Consider the following 19,709-nt stretch of genomic DNA (forward strand, 5'->3'; position numbering starts at 1 on the left):
CTTAGGAAGGGCAACTAAGTTGTTCTTAGGCAGCAAATTACAGCAAAGAAGCCAAGACATAACATCTGTAACCCACACAGAAAGCAATACAAAACCACAGATGACAGTGAACAACAGTACTGACCAAAATCAGCTACCTGAAAGGACATTTATCAAGTACTTGAGTATCTATTGATTCAATTGACGACACTAATTCCTATGAGTACTAACAGGCTTGGTTCCAAGCACTGGATCTGCAATATAATGAGATAAATTAAATAATAAAAAAACCAAAGCTTTAGAAATTGAAATGCAAGTTCCTTATTTAGGTATGAATCTCACGGAGCAACTCACAATAGCTTACCACAAAGATATGTAGCGGTATCACAACACAACGCACAAAACAATTTGTCTATCTAAACCAGGGGTGCCCAATCCCGGTCCTCGAGAGCTACCGTCCTGCAGCTTTTAGATGCATCCTTGTTCCCACACACCCGAATCAAATGAATGGCTTGTTATCAGGCCTTTGCCAAACATGATGGCATGCTGAAGAGGTAATCAAACCATTTGATTCAGCTGTGTTGGAGTAGGGATGCATCTAAAAGCTGTAGGATAGTAGCTCCCGGGAGCTACTATCCTACAGTCCCAATCCCGAGGACTGGGATTGGGCAGCCCTGATCTAAACAGAAAAGAGAACGGAAAAAGAGAAAAAGGAAGAATTGTTCACTTATTGCTGTATTATGGTGTTTTGTGGATTATTATTATTATTTAAGTTCAATAAATGTGTCACTTGAGTTATTTACCTCTCTCATTCATTGTTTCTTATGCTCACGTTACCGTGTTTGATAAGTGCAACCAAGAGGAGTCATAAAATAGTGACTCTGGTTAGTCAAACTGTCTGGGACTCCATTTTTTACAAGATAGGAATGGTTCAGATTTTGTTGTTGAACATTTATTAAAGAAAAGCCAAATCTCAAATGCATTTTAAAAAGAAAATGAAATATCCAACTGCTTTAACTGTCAAACATTTGCTCCAAAGCACAGTTTACCAGCTGCTGAATATATGAAATGACAGTAAATGAATCTATAAAACATATACTGAAAATGCACTGCCTGCCTAAAAATGTTCTTCTTGTTCTCACAGCCCTACAGAAACTATGCAGTCTGTGTCTTGGCAAGTAACCAAGCCTAGCACTGCACATCATCAGCAACTCAAGAGCTTTGCTGCTCATTCACCAGCATTCAGAAGTCTTGTTCGAGCACTGGTGTTTGAAATAATTTCTTGTGTTATTGATTAATAATTGATCACTCAAGAGCACATATGCTTCTTTATGCTCTTCATTTTCAAAGACTGCCTGGAATTAAAAAAAAAATAAAATTTATTAACAAAGTCTTCTCCCACAGTTGCTGAACTCAAATCTCTAACATGACTCGGAATTTTCCACTGTTGTTTCAGTGCATAATTACATCAGATTTCCAAACATAGAATAACCAAAACATCTACATTCAAATATCTCTTTAATACACTTTGGAAAACTAAAAACTCAAAGGCTGAGTGAAAAAAAAAAAGAAGAAGAGTTTCAGAAATGACATATCAGCTGTTTGTCATCTACAGTTGAAGTTATCACACCAGCAATCACATCAGCATCACAAATTTTGTTTACACTCGGTTGGCTATCTGGGCCTGGGACAAAGTCTGAATGCTAAATGTGGCCTGGCAGACGCATCCACCAGCTCAGAGATAAGAAATGAAAGTAATAGCAAACAGTATTCTACCCCCAAACCCCAGAGGACCTATTCGGATCACAGTGGATCCACTCTGATTAAAACAGCAGCTTCTACTGCATCACGCATGGAAAAACATTTTTTCGCAAACACTGAAAAGGTTTCATTAAAGGTTTAATTTGTGGCTGTAATTGTTTTGCTTCTGAGACTGACCTGGGACACGTGGCCGAAAAGCTGCCACAGTCTCAACATAACTGCACATGTAACCACTTATCATTAATGCGTGCAGCGAAAACTTGCAACGCTGTCTTGAAATACGTGTAACTTAATTCCACTGTGAGTACAAGGAATACAAGAAACTATAGAGGGCTGTTAAAAACAAACTCCATTAGGAAAGAAACTATATGGTCAGCATAAATACTGTTGAACTAAAGGGCTGACAAGGCAGGCAACCATAGAGCCAGAAGTAACATAATATGTATGTGACTGTTAACTCTCACCTGAATGCCACACACCGACACTGACTGGGAATAATTCCTATTCTGTTAGTCTTTCTAAGCCACTATGTAGTCACCCAGGTGGACAAGTTTATAAAATAACAGGGTCTGTGCAAACTGGGAAGATTTTTTTTATATATATATACCTTGGCAGTGGCTGTCCATCCTGAGAACCTGACTGACAACGTTACAAGAACCTTTTCTGTAGAGTTCACTGATAAATAGGTTGACTCTTCACCACAGGTTCCACTATCAGTTTCACATCATATTTCCTGCTCTCTCTGTGTTGTGTCCAAAAGAGGACAAAGAGAAAAAAAATGTAAAAACAACACAGAGGGAAAACCCGTCTGTTTATAGCCAACCAGAGACACCAGTAAGCAAGGTAATGCGTCATTCAGTAGACTTTTTCCCCTTTTCTTTGACTTGTAGTCCCACAGCTGTTTTACAGTGGTTGTGTTTTTGTTTCTCTCTTCATGGCCCTCTTGAAGTGACTTACAGATGTCATCTTCAGCCAGCAACAATTGAACCTGCCAGCATAGCTCAGCACTTCCCATATACAGTATGAACAAACATCACAGACTCTATTCAAGATCACTATCTAACAAGAAAAAGGCATGCTGGCTGCAGCAGACAATCAGGAACTAAAAACTATATTTTGACGTGTAATGAGAGCAAAATGAAGTAACACTAAATCCGCTACATATTGGTAGGGATGGGTATCCGGTGCCATAATGGTTCTGACATAAATGGTAGTAACCAGCGCACATTTCGGTGCTTTATTTCGGTGTTTTGTTTTTTTCCTGAGATGTCATACACTTTGGATTCTAGCCAATAATTTAACCTTTCCAAGGATAGTAGGTGGGCCCAGGTACGTACGTTCTCTTAGAGCAGAGCTACAGATTAAAAATGCCCAAGGCGAAGCGGTCAAAAGTCTGACTGTACTTCACAGCAAAAGATGCAAACTTAGCAGCCTGCAACAAGTGCTTCAAGCACATCTACTGCGGGTGTGGTAAATCTCCATTAGCGAGTTAGCGCGGATCGCCCCGTGCGTGGGGCTGGATGGTGCTTATCATTTTGCAGAAAAAAAAGAGACTGCTAAAAATAAAAACAAAAGAGGTTTTTGGACAAAGTTTGTGTTCTCCATTCTTTAAGCACCGATTCGAGCACTGTTTAAGCACCTGCACCGTATCAAAAGTACCGATTTGGCACCGGTATCGGATAAAACCTAAACGATACCCATCCCTACATATTGGTACATTTAGCAGGAAGAGTTAGAGGTAATGGCTTTAATCTCAAGAAAAGAAATGAGCAAAACAATGGCATAATGCATCACGTGACCATGCCCCCAACCCCCACCATGCTTTTTCCCCCCTTCCTAATAAAAAGTTTAACACACAGCATGAGCTCAGCAGTTACTTTTCTAGTCTCACAGGAACATATATCTATATCCAACATCTTTCCACAGCATGGTGAATCACACCACATGTAAATTGGGGAAAAGACAACATTATAAATCCCAGTCAACTAATTACATCCAGTTTTCTGAAATTTTGCATTTAAAATATGCAATTGAGCCCTTATCTGGTTAAATATGTGTTAACTACACTTGTTTAAGAACAAATAACAACAAATCTAATATATTAAAGTCAACATTTTACACAGAGGGGATTCTGGAAATCTCTGGTTCACTCCATGAATAAAACCATTGCTAGGTTTTTACAGTGTTGGCTGTAAGTGTTCAGATTAATATTTTGGACTCACAGAAAATTACTATTAAATATTTTTAAGAAACTGACTTCATGCAGCTCTAATCATATAAATTCCATTCCCCAAGTACTTAAATCAACACGATTTTTCTGTGATGGAAGTTGCATGACATTTTATGCTTAAATAGGCAAATGAAGTGCCAGTTTTTCAAGTATCCATTCATTTGAATAACTGTCTAATACATAACACCTATAGTGACATTTTCTTCCAGTTAGTCTGAAACGTACAGAGACAAACTGTCAACATTTACCAGTGCATGACAAAAACATGTTGTTGCCTGTAATGCTTCGCAATCAATTTTAAAAAAGTAAAAACAATGATGCACATGGGGCTGGGTGGAGTTTTACAAAGGTAGTGATCATAATCTTAAAAAAAAGTTTATCTACCATTGAATTTCAGGCTTTGCCTTCCTGAGAAAGACAAAACTCAACGAAACCACTCGTTGTCTTCGTGACAAAAAAAAGGTGATCAGACAGTCATATTAAATTACTATAGAGAAATGTTTAAAAACGTTGCTTTTGGTTAAATAAAAGCAATTTTTTAAAAAAGGTATTAATTAGTGAGACTTAGATGTAGTCAGATTTTTGACATCTTCAAACAAAAACCAGGCAGACTGTTATTCTAAGTTAAAATAAGCATCTCTTGGAGTTTATATCCAGTATATAGTCATGAGTTGGTGCTCTAGTTAGTTCATGCTTAATATTCTCCTTTATTTCCAAGAAATAAAGGAGAATATCAGAGGGTCAATCTATTCCTCAAGAGGAGACTTTTCACACAGACAACTGGCCTAGTTTTGGGAATTACTTGTTTTTCTGGTAAGGTATTCGCTTTCCTTTTTACTGTACTTTTAATGCTAGTCACTTCCTCATTACGTAACCGGAATGACAACTACCACAGTAAGAGGAAAGAGGACATGCCTGACACAGCAAAGAAAGCTTTGTCTACATTCCCGGCATAATGTAAAAAAGAAAAAAAAGGACAAAAGACTGCGTTGACATGGGGGTGGGGCGGGGGCATGCTTTGCCTCATCCGAAGGATGATTTTCAGGACAAAGAGCCAAAAGGTCTGACGTGCGTGTGTTTAAACAACATTATCATCTGCTGTTTGCAGATAATTTTGATATTCGGGCATGTGATGTTTGATTTGCACTGAAGTGTTTTAAAAGCTCATTGTGATCACAGGGGGCATCAGCATGCATGTTTCTGAGATAGGAGGCAGCTCCTCCTGAAGAAAGAAACGAGTGGAAATGTTGTGTGCCTAGAATGGGGGTAATCATACAAGTCTTACAGCTGCCTTTCATCGGCCAGTATTTGTTGTGACTCAATGACAAGCGCTGGGTGGTAAAAATAGAAAAGGAAACTGCAGATACAAGTAGCAAAATGAGCGCTCTCTGCGCTTAGATGTGTCAAAAGATGGGAATATTAGTACAATAATTGGTGACATATACAAAAAAAAACAAAAAAAACCAAAAACCAACCCATTACAAATTAGATGTTAGTTTTGCATGGCTAGGATTAATGTGCTAAACTAAAAGCCATCTAAATACTTTGTGTTAACAAGCATGTCAACATCCTAATTTTCTATAAACAAAGTACAGGTAAGGCTGACCGCAATCTTAATATTTTGCAGGTAAATTTTTGAAAAAGTAGATACCTTTTGGTAGATCTTTGATCAATTTAAAAACAAAAAAAACAAAAACCAATATGCGTGTATACATACCATAACTGTGGCTCATCTAACCTACAGACAAGGACTGCTGTCTCTTGGCATGGGTAATACCAAAGCACCAAGTGGTATCAGCACATCTCCTAGCCTTACGAAAGCTGCTCACTCCTTATGGAGGTATGCACAGATATGGCGAAACAGGAGAACACTCCCAAAGTGGGAATTCCTCAGAGAAACAAGTTACTCAGTAGAAATATATGGGCCTATTTTTCTTGCCGACTGTTACCACTGTCCCTGACCTTGTAACACGGGGGGGGGGAAGCATGACTAGACAGTTTAATTTCCAAGCATATGCTATTTAAATCCCATCTTCTCTTTGCTAAAATGACCTTTGCAGATCTTAGAATTAGTCTTGCTTAAGGCATCTGCATTCCTTAAATTACTCACTGCACTTAAGTGGCATTTTTAATCCTGCATCCTCCATAAACCCCACTTTACATTATTAACAGCTGCCATATTTTATCAAGTTCACTGGGTTAATCAGGGGCTCCTCTGTAACCTTTGTGCCAGTCTACCACAACTGGACTCAAATAGTGTTCAGACACTGACAGTACAGAATGAGATGGTGACAGGCTTTTTCCCAGCGAAATCAGCTAGAATACCCACGTGAGATTTATAGATGGGGCTCACTAAAGGTCAGTGTTACAATGTCCCAATCTCATGAGTCTGGCTTTATCAGCTGGCAAAGACATACAGTCCATGAGTCATCAGTATTGATTTGCTGCCAGTGATCTTCATGACACTAACATGCCCCTGGAGATGAAGGTCAAGCACAATCACATGATCCTGCAGAGCGTCAAAACTGAGTTAAACGTCTGCAAGCATTTTGGAGATACAGCCAACAGGGAGTGAAATTCAACACAGAAATGGTACAGGGAGGGTAAGACAGACTGCTAATACAAATGCCCCACAACTATCCTACCTCCTCTGCTCTGCCTGGGGCTTAACCCTTTGGGTCTGTCCTAAACTATTATTGCATAACAGATTCATCCAAAGTAGCATATGTGTGATGTTTCCCAAAGACTGCAACTACTGGTTTCTCATATCAAGGATATTTGGAGGATACGTGTTTGTCTACGCACATGAAACCCTCCTTCAAGTGATCTTTTAAAATGAGTTCAAACGATATTCTGCAAGTTTAAAACTCTAATTTTTAATCCAAAAGAACCAGAAAAGGGGGTTTTCTCAAGTGCACAGAACCATGATCATGTTTGTGTACAGCATGTTATCTGCACTAGATCTGCAGACCTCTGAGTGTGTAACTGACAATTGCTGTGCAATTTTTAAGATTTATCTGCTGTTTATTTGACCAACAGACACATAACGATGATGGCTAGTATGGTCACCAACCCATCAGCAACAGCGACGTTAATAAAAGGAGACCGTTGATTCCCAAAGCAGCAGCTCCGTGTAACTGTGTGCCATGAATGTGGCTCCGCGCACTTTGGCTCTCGTTTAGCATTAATTACTTCACTCACATTTAGAACTTTTTTAAAGACTAAATGAGCAAACGCAGCTCTACGGCATTAATTTAACTTTGACAGAAACAACATAAGATGCCGTTGTGACTTACTTTTCCTGCGTGGCGTGCTCCTTTATGGCTCCCAGCGTGGAGAGGCTGTTGCTGCCCTGCAGCAGCCTGCAGGTTGCCAGGTGCCGCTGGTACTGCTCCTTCAGACAGGCGTTCTCCGAGCATAAGTCGGACACTTGCTGCTCCAGTTCCTCTATCCTCCCCCTCTGCCTCTCCAGCAACTCCTGCTGCGTCTCGATTATTTTATTAAGCTCCTTCAAATATTCCGCAGCCCTAGTAGGGTTCTCCGTTGGGCTTTCCATGTCGCTCCAACTGCCGTTTTTCTCCTGCGTTCCCTGTCGTAGCGCAGAAGCCGGGGAGATGGTCCTCTATAGTCCAGGCTCGGGTTTAGGCGCAACAATTCAGTGCGTTGCGCCTTTTACGCCTTGTCATTGTTTTGTTTTGTTTTTTTTAACAAACAAAAAACCAAAAAAACGATGAGGGTGATAATAATCCGAATCAGAAATACTCCCGGCTACACGCGTTTCCAAGTCCCACTGCCACGAAACTAGAAACTACTCACATATCAAGGCTGGGAATGTCAAGCAGGCTTCAACATATCATTCACCCGCATGTGACAGACTTCACCGTGAGGATCCCGGCTGGCTCTCTAAAGTGTGCTCATTCCCCTGTTGGCAACGCGGTATGACATTTTCTATTAGGTCCCTCTCGCTCCATGCCGTTCCCGTGACTTTTCGTAAACAGACGCTTGGCTGACGGAGTGGGCGGGGTTTTCAAGTTTTATGAATCTACCGCTCGCAGGCAGCTGTAATTACTTTTGGCCTAATGCAGGGGGGTAAATGACTGTTGAGTTTGTCAGGAGCTTAATTTTTCCCACCCTTTTCCATTTCAGCGGATCTATTTCCTGTGCACGTCCTCTTCTCTTCTCCAGGCAGGCAGACAACACACGCATCGTCTGTTCTCTCCGACAAGGATTCATATTGCAAAGAGCCGCACGCATTTTGATCAATTTTTGATTAGGCAGAACTTTGTTGCGACTGTGTTTTGCGCTGTAACACAGTCTGGTAGACACAGAGTGCTGCTGCGTCTTCCCTGCAGAGTTGTTTACTATGCTGTTTGTGTATTGCCATTTTCTCCAGCAGGCTATATTCCCCTCTAATGATCGCGTTAGCAGCAGCATACATTAGTTTTTGAAACAGAAATGACTGATGTGTTCTGTGCATTTGGGACAGGGGGCTGTATATTAAACACGAGGTGTCCCAGAGAAGGCCAAGAGCAAACTGCAGCACCCGACTCTGATGACAGAGGTCGATGCTTAAGTTTCACCTCATTTGTTCGTCACATCCTGCTTTTAAAGCACAGACTTTTAGATGTCGATGTCTAAGAACTGATTCCTGTCCTATATATACTGCTCTAATGGCAGATGCTCATATTAAGCATGATCAAAGTTTCAAATAATGAGGGCAGATATCTGGAAGCTATCCCCAGGAACCAAAAGCTTGGGCTCTAGCCTACCTCGGAGTGTTTTTTTCCTACTGTTGGCTCCTTGTGGTGTTAATAAGTGTGGATATTGTTAATATGGTGTCTCAGGGCTCAGAAGAAAGTTGGGTTAAGGCACGAGGAAAGGGTAGATCAACTTGATGCACACAGATAATAAACTGATGCCCTGCAAGAAGATGAATAAAAATGACTTTCAACTGCAAATCAACAGTATGCAAAGCTACTGTAGAAGAGTCCAAGAATAAAATGGGAGTTGGAATTGAGCACAATGGGTACTCTGCAGGATGTGGTTTTACAAACACGTGTGTATAGGAACTGAGAGGAAGATGGCAGTTTGCTCTTGTAACCATTCCCCCATTGCTGGATTTTTTTTTTTAAGAGAAAAAGAATCAAAGCAACATGCACACTCACACTTTAGTTGTCAGAAACTCTGCTGCTCCAACTCTCTCATAACTCCCTTCTCTCATTTTCTTTTGATCAATTTTTCAAAGCTCCAGTTGAGATGCTGCGTTCGTGGATACAGTTACAGTGCAAATGGAGAGTGCGTCATCCAAGAAACTGAGGGCTTTACCTTTATGCTGCACCACCTGACGGCTGCACTTGGATCATCTGAGATAACTTGTTTTAATGTGGAGACAGAGCATCAGCAAATTCATTCAAACCAGGAGCAGTGGGAAGCAGTTTAAGGACATGCAGTACAGATGGAGTACATTAGGTTTTTCCCTGTGGCTTCCTTATCCACATGGCAGGAGGCCAAGGAGAGCAGCACGAGCCTTGAAATGCCACCCAGAAGGATATACCGTATACAGCTATTAACAGCTGAATGTCGCAGGCTAATGTCACATGTCAGCGCTGCGCAATGCCTTGCTTTATTTCTTACTTCTGAAGCATTTCTCTGTGATGGCACATAATGCCTTCAGGTAAAAATGTATCTCACCAAAACTGCCATTTTACTATCCATTTACAGGTCCCCTCAAGCCAGTGTCTTTTAGACAAATTAAATTGCCTTTTAGCAAGTCACTGAAGCCCATCCAGCAATGATGAAGCCTCTCTTCAAGTGACCCTGTGTTTTAAAGGCAGAAAGTGGGGATAAAAAGAATCCCACAAAAATCCCAAACATAAAAATTTGATTCCTTTAAACTTTGTCCACAATTACACTATCAAACCACACAGCTCAATTAGCCATACCTTCAACTCCAAGTTGAGTGTACTGGAACTCCTGTTTTGTGGATAAGCAAATGCCAGCAACCACATACGCACTGTCTGTCAGTATTATGCTCTTGGGCTGGCTCCTTTCTTCCTCTGGCTGACCAGTCATACGGCGTTGCCAATGTGGGTGGCAGCCAGTGAGATTTATTTTCTGAAATCGCTCATACAGTATATTTGCCCCTAAACAAACCCAACCCGAAGCCTCTAGGTTCAGCCCTACAAAACATTTACCAGCTGCGATGAAAGAAAGACCCCAATAATCTCACCAGCAGAGTGGAAAACATTTCCTTTTTCCCTCCAAGAGAATACAAAATAGTCTCTACTGAGCCGACAACCACCTCATATAGATGTGCATTTGTGTGATGGATCTGAAATGGCACACGAGAGAAAGCGTAGTAGGTGTTAGAGCGATTTACTCACTGATCTCATATTGCACGAAATATATAATTAAAATCATAAATGCATGAACCAAATGGGGAGTTTTCTGAATGGTGCTTCTGCAATAGTTCAAAACAGTAATAATACAGAGCGAGTTGATTAGCCTGAGTGATTTTATATGAATCCTGAAAATTGAACTTCAGCACTTCTCTCATCATACTGCCGCAGTGTTGCTTAGGAAATGCATCGGCAATGTATTTACATCCATTATACAGATATGGAAAAAAAAAAAGACTATTAACTACCAATACTGTCATGAGGTCCATCAGCCTCTGACGTCCCTTTTAAAAGAGATCTTCACACACAGTCTTGAAAACATGTGGGAGCTGCCTTATCATTCTTGTCAGGTCTCATTCAGTACCACATCATTGATCCTCTCCACCTCCAGCACAGTGACACATCTGGAACAGTGGCGGTTTTGCTTCACCCGAGACACAACAGCCTGATAGGCAGTTTTTCCACAACCTGTGTCCCTTAATGGCGAAAATAAATTGAGTGTCATTTATCCACGGAAGACTGCCTTAATAAGTCATAAATATACTGTACAGCCACATGCAACTACCTGTTGATGGGAGTAATTTAAGAGACGTTCACTGCCGCTTTTGAATCTCAATGAATTTTAACTGAAGCAGACAGCAAAATAACAACTGCTACCAGTGCCTCCTGAAAGCAGTTATTGAAGTGGCAAGGCAGTCAAAGGTTGGTGGGTTTGCTTACACAACACAACACACCGGTTAAATGTTTCCTTTTTCTAAGGCAGCCAACATCTTAAGCATACCCACGAGCCCCCGTTGTGGCCACAGCAGCTGGTGTTCCTGAGCTTTCTCATAAACAGCTCTCAGGCATGAGTTGAGGCTTTGTCTGTCTAACACCCCCTTTGAGAAATAAGGAGCGTGGGGGAAATAATGCAAAGACTATAGCTGGAGCTGAATAAGTCCCACTCAGGATTCTTCTTCTTGTGCAGCAGTTTACATTGGTGAGGGTTTATGTCTCACAATATGGTTTCCACTGAGCCCTGGGACTAGCCTAACAACAACACTGGAGCTGAAATGATTTAATTAACAGAGCATCAGAAAAATAATCTTTTCTTCTTCTTTCTGTTGCTTCCTTTAGGGGTCACCACAGAAGATCATCTGCTTCCATCTCACCCTATCCCTAGCATCCTCCTCTGTCTCTCCATCCCTTTGCATGTCATCCTTCATCCCCCTGTCCAATAATCCACAATGTCAGAAATGTGCCTTCAGTTCTTAAATGTAAGAATTGTGTGCCTTTCCTTATTATACATCATCATGATTTTACCATTTTTTTATTTACAAGGCATTTACTTACACAAGGCATTTAATCAAAACTGCTGTCAGGCTCGTTAGCTGCAGTCCTAAATAAGATGAAGTCGTAAATTACTAAAAAGTGCACATGTCGACAAAGTGAAAACCCCTAAGAGCTACTTTTTGGATTGTAGTGTATGTGTGCCACGACTGATGTTCTGCTGCTTTACAAACAATCCTGTGGTGCACGGTCTGCTCTGCTCACCTATTTGGGTTTGCATTTGCTGACATGCAGGCGGCTGCTGAGGGCATACAAATAAGCCAGGTGACCGAGTCCCACCACGGCAGCCCAGAGCAGTGTTACAGACAGATGGGAGATATTTGATCAGTGGCCACAGACCTTTACATGTCCTGAGGGAGCCCAGGAGAAAGACGCCCCACCTCACCCCCCCCGTCTGTTTGTGTGAAATAAGGCGAATGCGTGTATAGAGCGTGCTGGCCTTTGGATACGTGGGAAGTCAACCGTTGCTAATGCAAAAATCGTCCGCCTTTCTTTCCTTCTACTGCTATTGATGTTTTGCAAAACTAATCGTGTTCAAGTAGTTTACAATTTACTGAGAAGTTAAAAATATGCAACTTCAACAACACTGAAAAGGATAAGAACGTCATGTCATCAAAAAGCAACAAAGAGGAAAACAAAATGTATTAATGAGCACATTAATGAAACGCCGATGCAGAAATCCACAGCGAGTTGCAAAATTGCCAAATGTGAGTGACAGAATCGATGTTTCTAGTTTTCTGCATTTTGAATTATTCAAAGAAGACAATGCTTTCTGTAAGTCTTTGCATCTGCCACAATTATACTAAACTGACAGCATGTGGAAAGAAGAGAAATTCACAAAAGGTTTTTGATGAATAATTCTGACAACAGTGAACAGAAAAAGTAAAAACTTTAATCAGCAAAGAGGAGAGTATATTCACACAAATTCATAACTGCATCATGTGCTAAATGCAGGTCAGATGTGACAGTAAGGCATGGATCTGGAAAAAAAACAAACAAACCCAGATGGCTAGCATAAATACAATTCCTGGTCGTTAATTTTTTTTTTCTTCACATACAAAAATATGGCATTTAAAACAAAAATCACACATCAAATGTTCAAGCAATTCAACAATGCTACAGTAATCTTGTTCAGGATAAATGGGCTGTAGGAATAAACAGAAGCATTACATTTTCAGAAATGAGACCTGGTCACATTTGAGTGCTTTTTGCAATCAAGCAACACTGGGATAAAAACTAAATGACAGTTCACATTTCGTTGCCGTTTCACATTAATGAATCAGACAGAAGCTGGATGCATTGTGGCTCGAAAATCAGTAATATTGAAAAATGGGAAAAATCAAACTCCCCCCAAAATGCCCTAAAACAGAAGTAGTCCAACCTTTTCACGGTCAGTAATATGCACATTTAAAGGGTTCATTATCTTTGTGGATGGATTCAGTGGACGGCACTTTTCCTCAAAATGTATACACTACAACATTACAGAGAACAACATCTGCTCGTAAAAAATAAATATTTTCAAACTAACAGTTGATTTCTGTCTTATAAGAGAATGTGGTTTATCCTGAGTTACTGCATTTTACACTTCAATTTAGTAGCCAAGCAAACAAAAAGAATTATGAGCATAAACTAAAAGTTTTTAAGTGCGCTCCTCACTGGGTGTCAGTCAATGAAGTGGTTTTGTATAAAAAGCTATTTTCATGGCAAACCACAAAAATACATACAGGATATGTAGAATTGTGCACACACATATAATTTATATTTACTTCCACACACATAAGCAAACACACAAGAAAACTGGAAAACAGCCCTATAATAATCTTGCATCGCCTTTTAACTGATCTTCCACGGTAGAAATTGTTTCATTTATGCATCTGTACCAACATTTCAAAACAAAGATACTGAGATTTTGCTGTCACCTCCCCACAGCATTCATCCTGAGGGACAGAGGCACATTCTCTACACTTTAATGGCCTGGGGTGTTTTCATTTTAAGGAGGAGAGACTAAGCAGCCGGCTTCATCAGGACTTGTAGTCTGGGGAATAGAGCCGGTACCTGGGGCTGCTGTTCAGGCTGGTTCCGGGTAATGTGCGGTTGAAAGAATTTGATAATGGTGAGTCTAAACCTGAAGAGAGAAATGTTAAATAAAGAGTGTAAATAAGGCATCAAGAGCCAAATGGCACAACCACTCTGTGTGACACAAACCACAAGTGGAAGAAGTCTGTTAGAAGTTATTAGTAAATAAAAGCAATCTAGAAAACACTACATAGTTTAAATGTCATTTAACCAGCATAATTTGACACGCTAACACATACATCTTATATCAACACTCCAGCTTCCTTCAAGACAAATGAGTCTGTAGAATGATAAATAATTTATGCTTTAGGTTCACATCCAAATGATCTTTATAACATGTTGAGGTGACATCAGTACAACCAGGCTAAGGGGGAGGGAAATACTAACAGCTGATCATGTCCAACTGAAAAGTAATCAATTACTCAACTGGTTAAAAAGCTTTGACTCAAGTTGGAACATATTGTGCACTTCTGGAAGAGTTACACTGTAAAATCACTTTAGCTGTTGTTAATCTAACATGTTTAGTTGTCTTATACTAATAAATTTCCAGGGAAAACACTACCTAGGCTACTTCACTTATTCTGAGTTACTACTATTGCACTATAGCACTGCTGCTGCCGCCAATGGCACCTCATTTCAATAATTTCACAGTACAAATTAAGACGCATCTCATCAGTGACAGCAGTTCATTGGAAAATTATTTTTTCCTCATATATTGTTAGAAATACCATCAGAGAGAGAGCTATCACCCAGAGCCCAAACAATAGTCCACACTAAGATGCCAACTTCAGATAATGTGGGGAGCTGTGTAAAGCTGCATAAGGGGGCTACTTTGAAGGGGACAGTAGCCAAATTAAAATCCGATATCTTTCTGCTTTTTAGGCACAGTCAGCTTTTTGATCAAGCTGTATATTCTCATGAATGTATGTTCTCATCTATTTACAAATCGCTGTTTGGGTAAAGTCACAGTGACATTGCCCTACCTGAGACTGGTGACGACGGTGTCCTCTGGATGAAAGCAGGATGATAAGTTCGTTCCCTTGGCGTGAACACCGAGTGGAGGACTGCCCGGGGGGGATACATTTAAAAACATGAGTGTTTGTTGACCTTCCTATATAAAAACTCTTAGCCACAAAACATAGTATTACAACTTTAGGTGCTTTAAATTATGACCACCACTGATAACTGACTGTCAAGTTAAAGAAGTACTTCACTGTGAAAGAACTTGTACCACTGCAATACACTGATGCATCAGCTTGTGTTTGAAGGATTTAAAATTTTAAAATACAAAACATGTTAATAGCTTTAATGGATGTTCCAGTAACAGTGGAAAAACCTTGCTTGTACACAGTCTGGATAATGAGTACTGTAACTTTCCTTCAGGCTCTGTGCTTTTAGCATAATTAATTTTGACAAAGAAGTACCGCATTAAAAAGATGCAAAGTCTCAACTTTAATTTTGTTGAAGACGTCAGTATTGAAAGGGTTTCATGTGAGATGCACCCCTCAGGGCACAAACAGTTATTCAAAAGTATTTGGACATTTTCCTAGTTAATGTTCTTTGGGCTGTGGTTCTGTCTCATTCACAGAAGACTCCCTTGTGGCTCGAAGTTGATTGATATTTGAGAATTGATGCGACTTCCACAGGAAGGACAAATCATTTTAGAGACTGGACTACACCTACGTAATCATGACCCGTTTCCCTGTCAGTGGTCATAGTACAACTTCATGACCATACCCTCAAACTGATGGCGAGCTTCACAAATAGAAAAGCCTAGTTGGTAAAATGATCCTGCCTCAAAATGATAGACTGTAGTGTAGAAGAAAAGGGGAAAAGAAAAAAAGGGGGATAAACTCAAAGCATGACACCTCATCTGTCGGAGAAGGTGGTGCATCCGTTATGGTTGCCTTATTGATTTCAAGGCTGACAGAGGCAACAGGACTGTAGAGGTGCACAGGAGCATTCTGTGTGCAGTGATTGAGTCAAATCAAAACTAATTGGTTGCTTCGGCTGTACTTTTGGGATCGCTGAATGATGAAACATCCTAAGAGCTTTCTAGGCTGAGCACTTGGAATAGCTTTGATTCATCAGTAAATATTAAAACATTCCAATGTGCCTCAACCTAAATGAAGAGCTGACTCCAAGCAGGGTTACCCCCACAACAAGCTGGAGCTGAGGGTGGATCTAAAGAAACGCATTAAAGTGTAAGTTGAGACAGTCGAGGAGTGCAAAAGTTTTCCACAAAATACTCAATGACATTTTAATTGGCACTTGTACCTGTGATGTCTTTTACATGGGTTACAATTCAAACAGCAATTTTTAAACCTACTAAAATGCATATTTTGTAGTATTTTTGTGCATGAGAATGTGCACAGAAATCGATTCCCACTCCCTAAAAAAGTAACTGTCCAAATACTTATGGTTTGGTCTGTGAACAGCTGTCGAAAAGGACGATTTTGGTACACTCCAGGTACATAAAAATATTACTTTGATGACAGAAAACAAACTAGAGTGCAGTTCTTTAAAATGTGATCTAACAGGTCCTCCAATTATGTAAGGCTTAGTAATTCCAACAAGAATAAGGCAACCCACCGATTATGAGGATAGCTGTACCAGCCAGCAGAGCGAACAGGGTGCAGAACATCATCTGGTAGGAGTTTATGAAGCTGTGGAAGGAGTGGCCCCCCTCCATATAACCAACTGGAGAAGCAGCTGCTGAGAGAGAGAGAGAGAGAGAGAGGCATTTGAGATAACAAGCCCATTTGAAATGCTGAAATCACACAACACACTCAACATATTAGCTACGGCAGAAAGGATAATGATGTTGTTACAACACTGGTGATGTCTGATACCTGAATGGAAAGATGGTTACTAAAAATATGCCATGTCAGTGTCCTCATTTCCCACAGATGGCAGGGCTGGTTACGTGGCTGGCATTGATTACTTAGCAGTAACCCATTTAAACAGCTAATTACCTCAATACAGAAGGTTTTTTTTTACATTATGGCCACATTTCTATTTTCTGTTCAATTGAAGGGTAAAAAAACAACAACAAACTGTTAAGCACTGTACGTTGAGATGTGCATTTTCTGTCATTGAACAAAATGATGATATGTATTGAAAATATAAGATTAAACAATGTGAATCATTTACGATGAACTATGAGTAGCTTCACATTTATAATAATACATTGTGAAACAACCCAGCTACATTTCCTGCAACATTACACATAAAATACACTTAAAGTAAAACGACAAGTTTGGCTTTAGGTTCTGTGGATTCTCATTTGCACTGTTAATATCTGACCTTGAATTGCAGCATTGGGATCAGCTACGTGAATCAAAGTGACTGGGATGACGAGATTCTGGTCGGAGGAAGTGCTGCTTATAGAAATGGAAGCAGAAACTGCTAAATGGGGGTCCACAGCACTGACGGTGTACTTTGAGAAACTGGGGAAGTTATGGTGTACCTCCTTCTCTTGGACAACAATGTTGGGAGAAGTAGACGCCACCTAAAGATACCACAAAGTGATGCATGCTTCTAAACATCATATCTTAAGTTCACTAAAACACGGAGAATTAAATTAGAATAGCATTATTTAGCTTTAAAAACATATTGTACCTCCACATTGGACAGGGCTGCAGTAGGGCCATAGACTGTGAGTTCAGCTGATGGGTGTAAGTTTGAGAGCAGCAGCTCAGTCTGGTCTGAGTACAGGCCTGGCTCAATTGGCAGTCTGGCACTGACTTGTACCCCAGAGAAAGTACTGCCCTCCAGGCCTGCCTTCACCAGCAGGTTGGTCATGGATACGCTGAGCACGCGGGTCTGCTGGTCAGTGATGGGCTGCAAGGTCATGGAGCATGTGTAGAAGCCTGAGGCATTGGACACAAGTAAAGGTGATGGTTAGAGATAAATTACTAATGTGTACATTTGGTACAAGACCTGATCATGAATACCACCATGCATGTGAGCCCTGATATAACTTTGGTTACAAAAAAGATGCCAGGTACATACAAACTCTGAATATCTGAGAAAGTATCACTTCACAATCACATAGTTCTATTAGAAACCCTTTAAAATTCAGCTGAATGGTTACAACCTCATGAACACACTGTGGATCCCATTGTACATAAGCCAGCAACTAGGGAGAAGTCCCAAAATCCCAAACACAATTAGACCAGTGATTTCAGGCAACAGGGCGTCTGCTCGGTTCAATACATCACCCGGACAACTTTTATAGCCCCTGCTAAATTCGTTGTATGGGCAATGCAGGTATTGATTATGCCCTTGTAAACAGTACTTTCCTACCCCCTTTGCACACCATACACATAAAAAATAAAAAATAATAACCTATGTAGTGGGGAGGGAGGTTATGTTTTAAAAGTATCTTTTAATTTAAGGGGGGGGGGGGCTCTCTTACCAATGCTGGGGTCAAAGGTGACGTGCGTTTTAAAGACGTCATTAGCAGAGAAATCGACAATGTCGCTGGTAAAGCTGAGATGGCAGTTTACAGATGTTTCTGGCTGCAGCTGTGAAATAGCTTCAATCTGGTTAGAGGAACAGGTTCCTGTAGTTTAGGACACAATAGAACAAGAAATTTGTTATTAAAAAAAAAATAAAAATAAGACTTCATGAATCTTTACATTTATATAAGGGGGGAAAAAAATCCAAAAACAACAATAACAGAAAGTTTTGATATTTGGGATGTCTGCTAAAATGGTTTCTCATATAGAGATGATTTACACAGCTTCCATATCTGCACTATAACGTGATTATTGGGTGAAAGAGCTAGCATGGCTGTGTGAAAGTAATAAATTCCTATAACATTTCTTCTAAAACACACAAATAAACATTTAAACAAAAACAAAAAACTAAATATGAGTTCAATACCAATGAGGTTGGTTCCTCTTTCTTTGGTTGTCAGGAGAACCTTTGTCTCCTTGCCATTCCTGACTGGTGTAGCCTGTGCCATAGCTGCTGTCCGTGTAGGAGTTTCCACTACTACCTACAGAGGCATAGAGAAAGACACAACAGCTAAAGGAAAATCCAAGGAAGATATAAGTGTGTACATGGAATAATCACACTGAAATTTGCATTCACTAGTAACCGTTTACATCAATCAAATCAAACCGTCGGGGAAGCAAACTAATTAAAACACAGCTGAGTGCTGAATATAACATTCCACCCACTTGTTTCAAAGACTTTCTCACACTGATAAAAAAAACAAAAAAACAACAACATCTTAATTCAGTTCCTTTTAAAATGCATGTGAGCTCTTTTCTGTTTAAGATAGATAGCCAACATAAAAACATTTTAACTGCTCTAAAAGCAAATATTCATTAAAAATTGTGGTCACATTCAGGGGGAAGGAGCATGATTTAAAGAACAGCAACATCCAGAGAGCCAATTAATCCTTTCCACGCACCGTGTACAAGAATCCTAACAACAGCATTTCATGCGCACACATTATGCATAAATTAAGTGTTGTGGAAGTGATGATGGATATGCAATCCACTTGTTTTTAATTTTTGTTATGATACATGTCTAGAGGATTCCTGCAATATTCTGCACTAGTAGAGGAACAAATGTATAAAGAGCAGAGAAAGATCAAAATGGTACTGCATGCATAATTAGAATTCTGTTTATTAGTGCACATTCATTAAAGCCATGGCTAAACCACATACCAAGCTGCACTATAAGTAACATACCTCTCTGTATGTTTTCAAAATACCAGGTATCTCATAGTACACAGTAGCTGTCCCAGAGTCTCTAGCTACAGCAGCTCCAGTTTTAGGGTCCACCTGAAGAACACCATCTGCAGTGGAGCTCCAAGTGCCATGAGCACCTACAGAGAAGGCAAAGATAATATTGTGCTTTTAAAATATGTACAGTACACTTAAATTCACGTAAATTGGTACTCCTTTAGTTATTTTTGT

General features: G+C 40.1%; 2 protein-coding genes across 7 annotated transcripts in view; both read right to left on the minus strand.

The window, feature by feature from the left end:
* Window positions 1-7,975, minus strand: part of iqsec1a (IQ motif and Sec7 domain ArfGEF 1a) — an 89,850-nt gene extending 81,875 nt beyond the window's left edge. For 2 of the 3 annotated variants that reach the window (XM_080294858.1, XM_080294865.1), the window contains exon 1: window positions 7,267-7,975. In XM_080294858.1, the coding sequence (XP_080150984.1) occupies window positions 7,267-7,526 (260 nt within the window). In that variant the 5' untranslated portion in view covers window positions 7,527-7,975. Of the gene's footprint in view, window positions 1-343; window positions 452-7,266 lie in introns of those variants that run through there. The other variant, XM_080294860.1, reaches the window with a different exon arrangement.
* Window positions 7,976-12,569: 4,594 nt separating this feature from the next.
* The window catches only part of nup210 (nucleoporin 210), a 30,536-nt gene continuing 23,396 nt past the window's right edge, over window positions 12,570-19,709 (minus strand). The window contains exons 33-41 of one of the 4 annotated variants that reach the window (XR_013904010.1): window positions 19,482-19,618; window positions 18,664-18,778; window positions 18,194-18,340; window positions 17,395-17,645; window positions 17,243-17,284; window positions 17,080-17,153; window positions 16,366-16,485; window positions 14,757-14,837; window positions 12,570-13,822 (exon numbers count right to left, since the gene is read on the minus strand). Coding sequence is in view for 3 of the 4 variants with exons in the window: in XM_080294419.1 (XP_080150545.1) it covers window positions 13,719-13,822; window positions 14,757-14,837; window positions 16,366-16,488; window positions 17,080-17,284; window positions 17,395-17,645; window positions 18,194-18,340; window positions 18,664-18,778; window positions 19,482-19,618 (1,163 nt within the window). In the remaining variant the exon portion in view is untranslated. Of the gene's footprint in view, window positions 13,823-14,756; window positions 14,838-16,365; window positions 16,489-17,079; window positions 17,285-17,394; window positions 17,646-18,193; window positions 18,341-18,663; window positions 18,779-19,481; window positions 19,619-19,709 lie in introns of those variants that run through there. The other 3 variants (XM_080294420.1, XM_080294419.1, XM_080294421.1) reach the window with 3 other exon arrangements.

Source organism: Astatotilapia calliptera, chromosome 20 (genome assembly GCF_964374335.1).
Source record: "Astatotilapia calliptera chromosome 20, fAstCal68.1, whole genome shotgun sequence".
Taxonomy (NCBI): Eukaryota; Metazoa; Chordata; class Actinopteri; order Cichliformes; family Cichlidae; genus Astatotilapia; species Astatotilapia calliptera.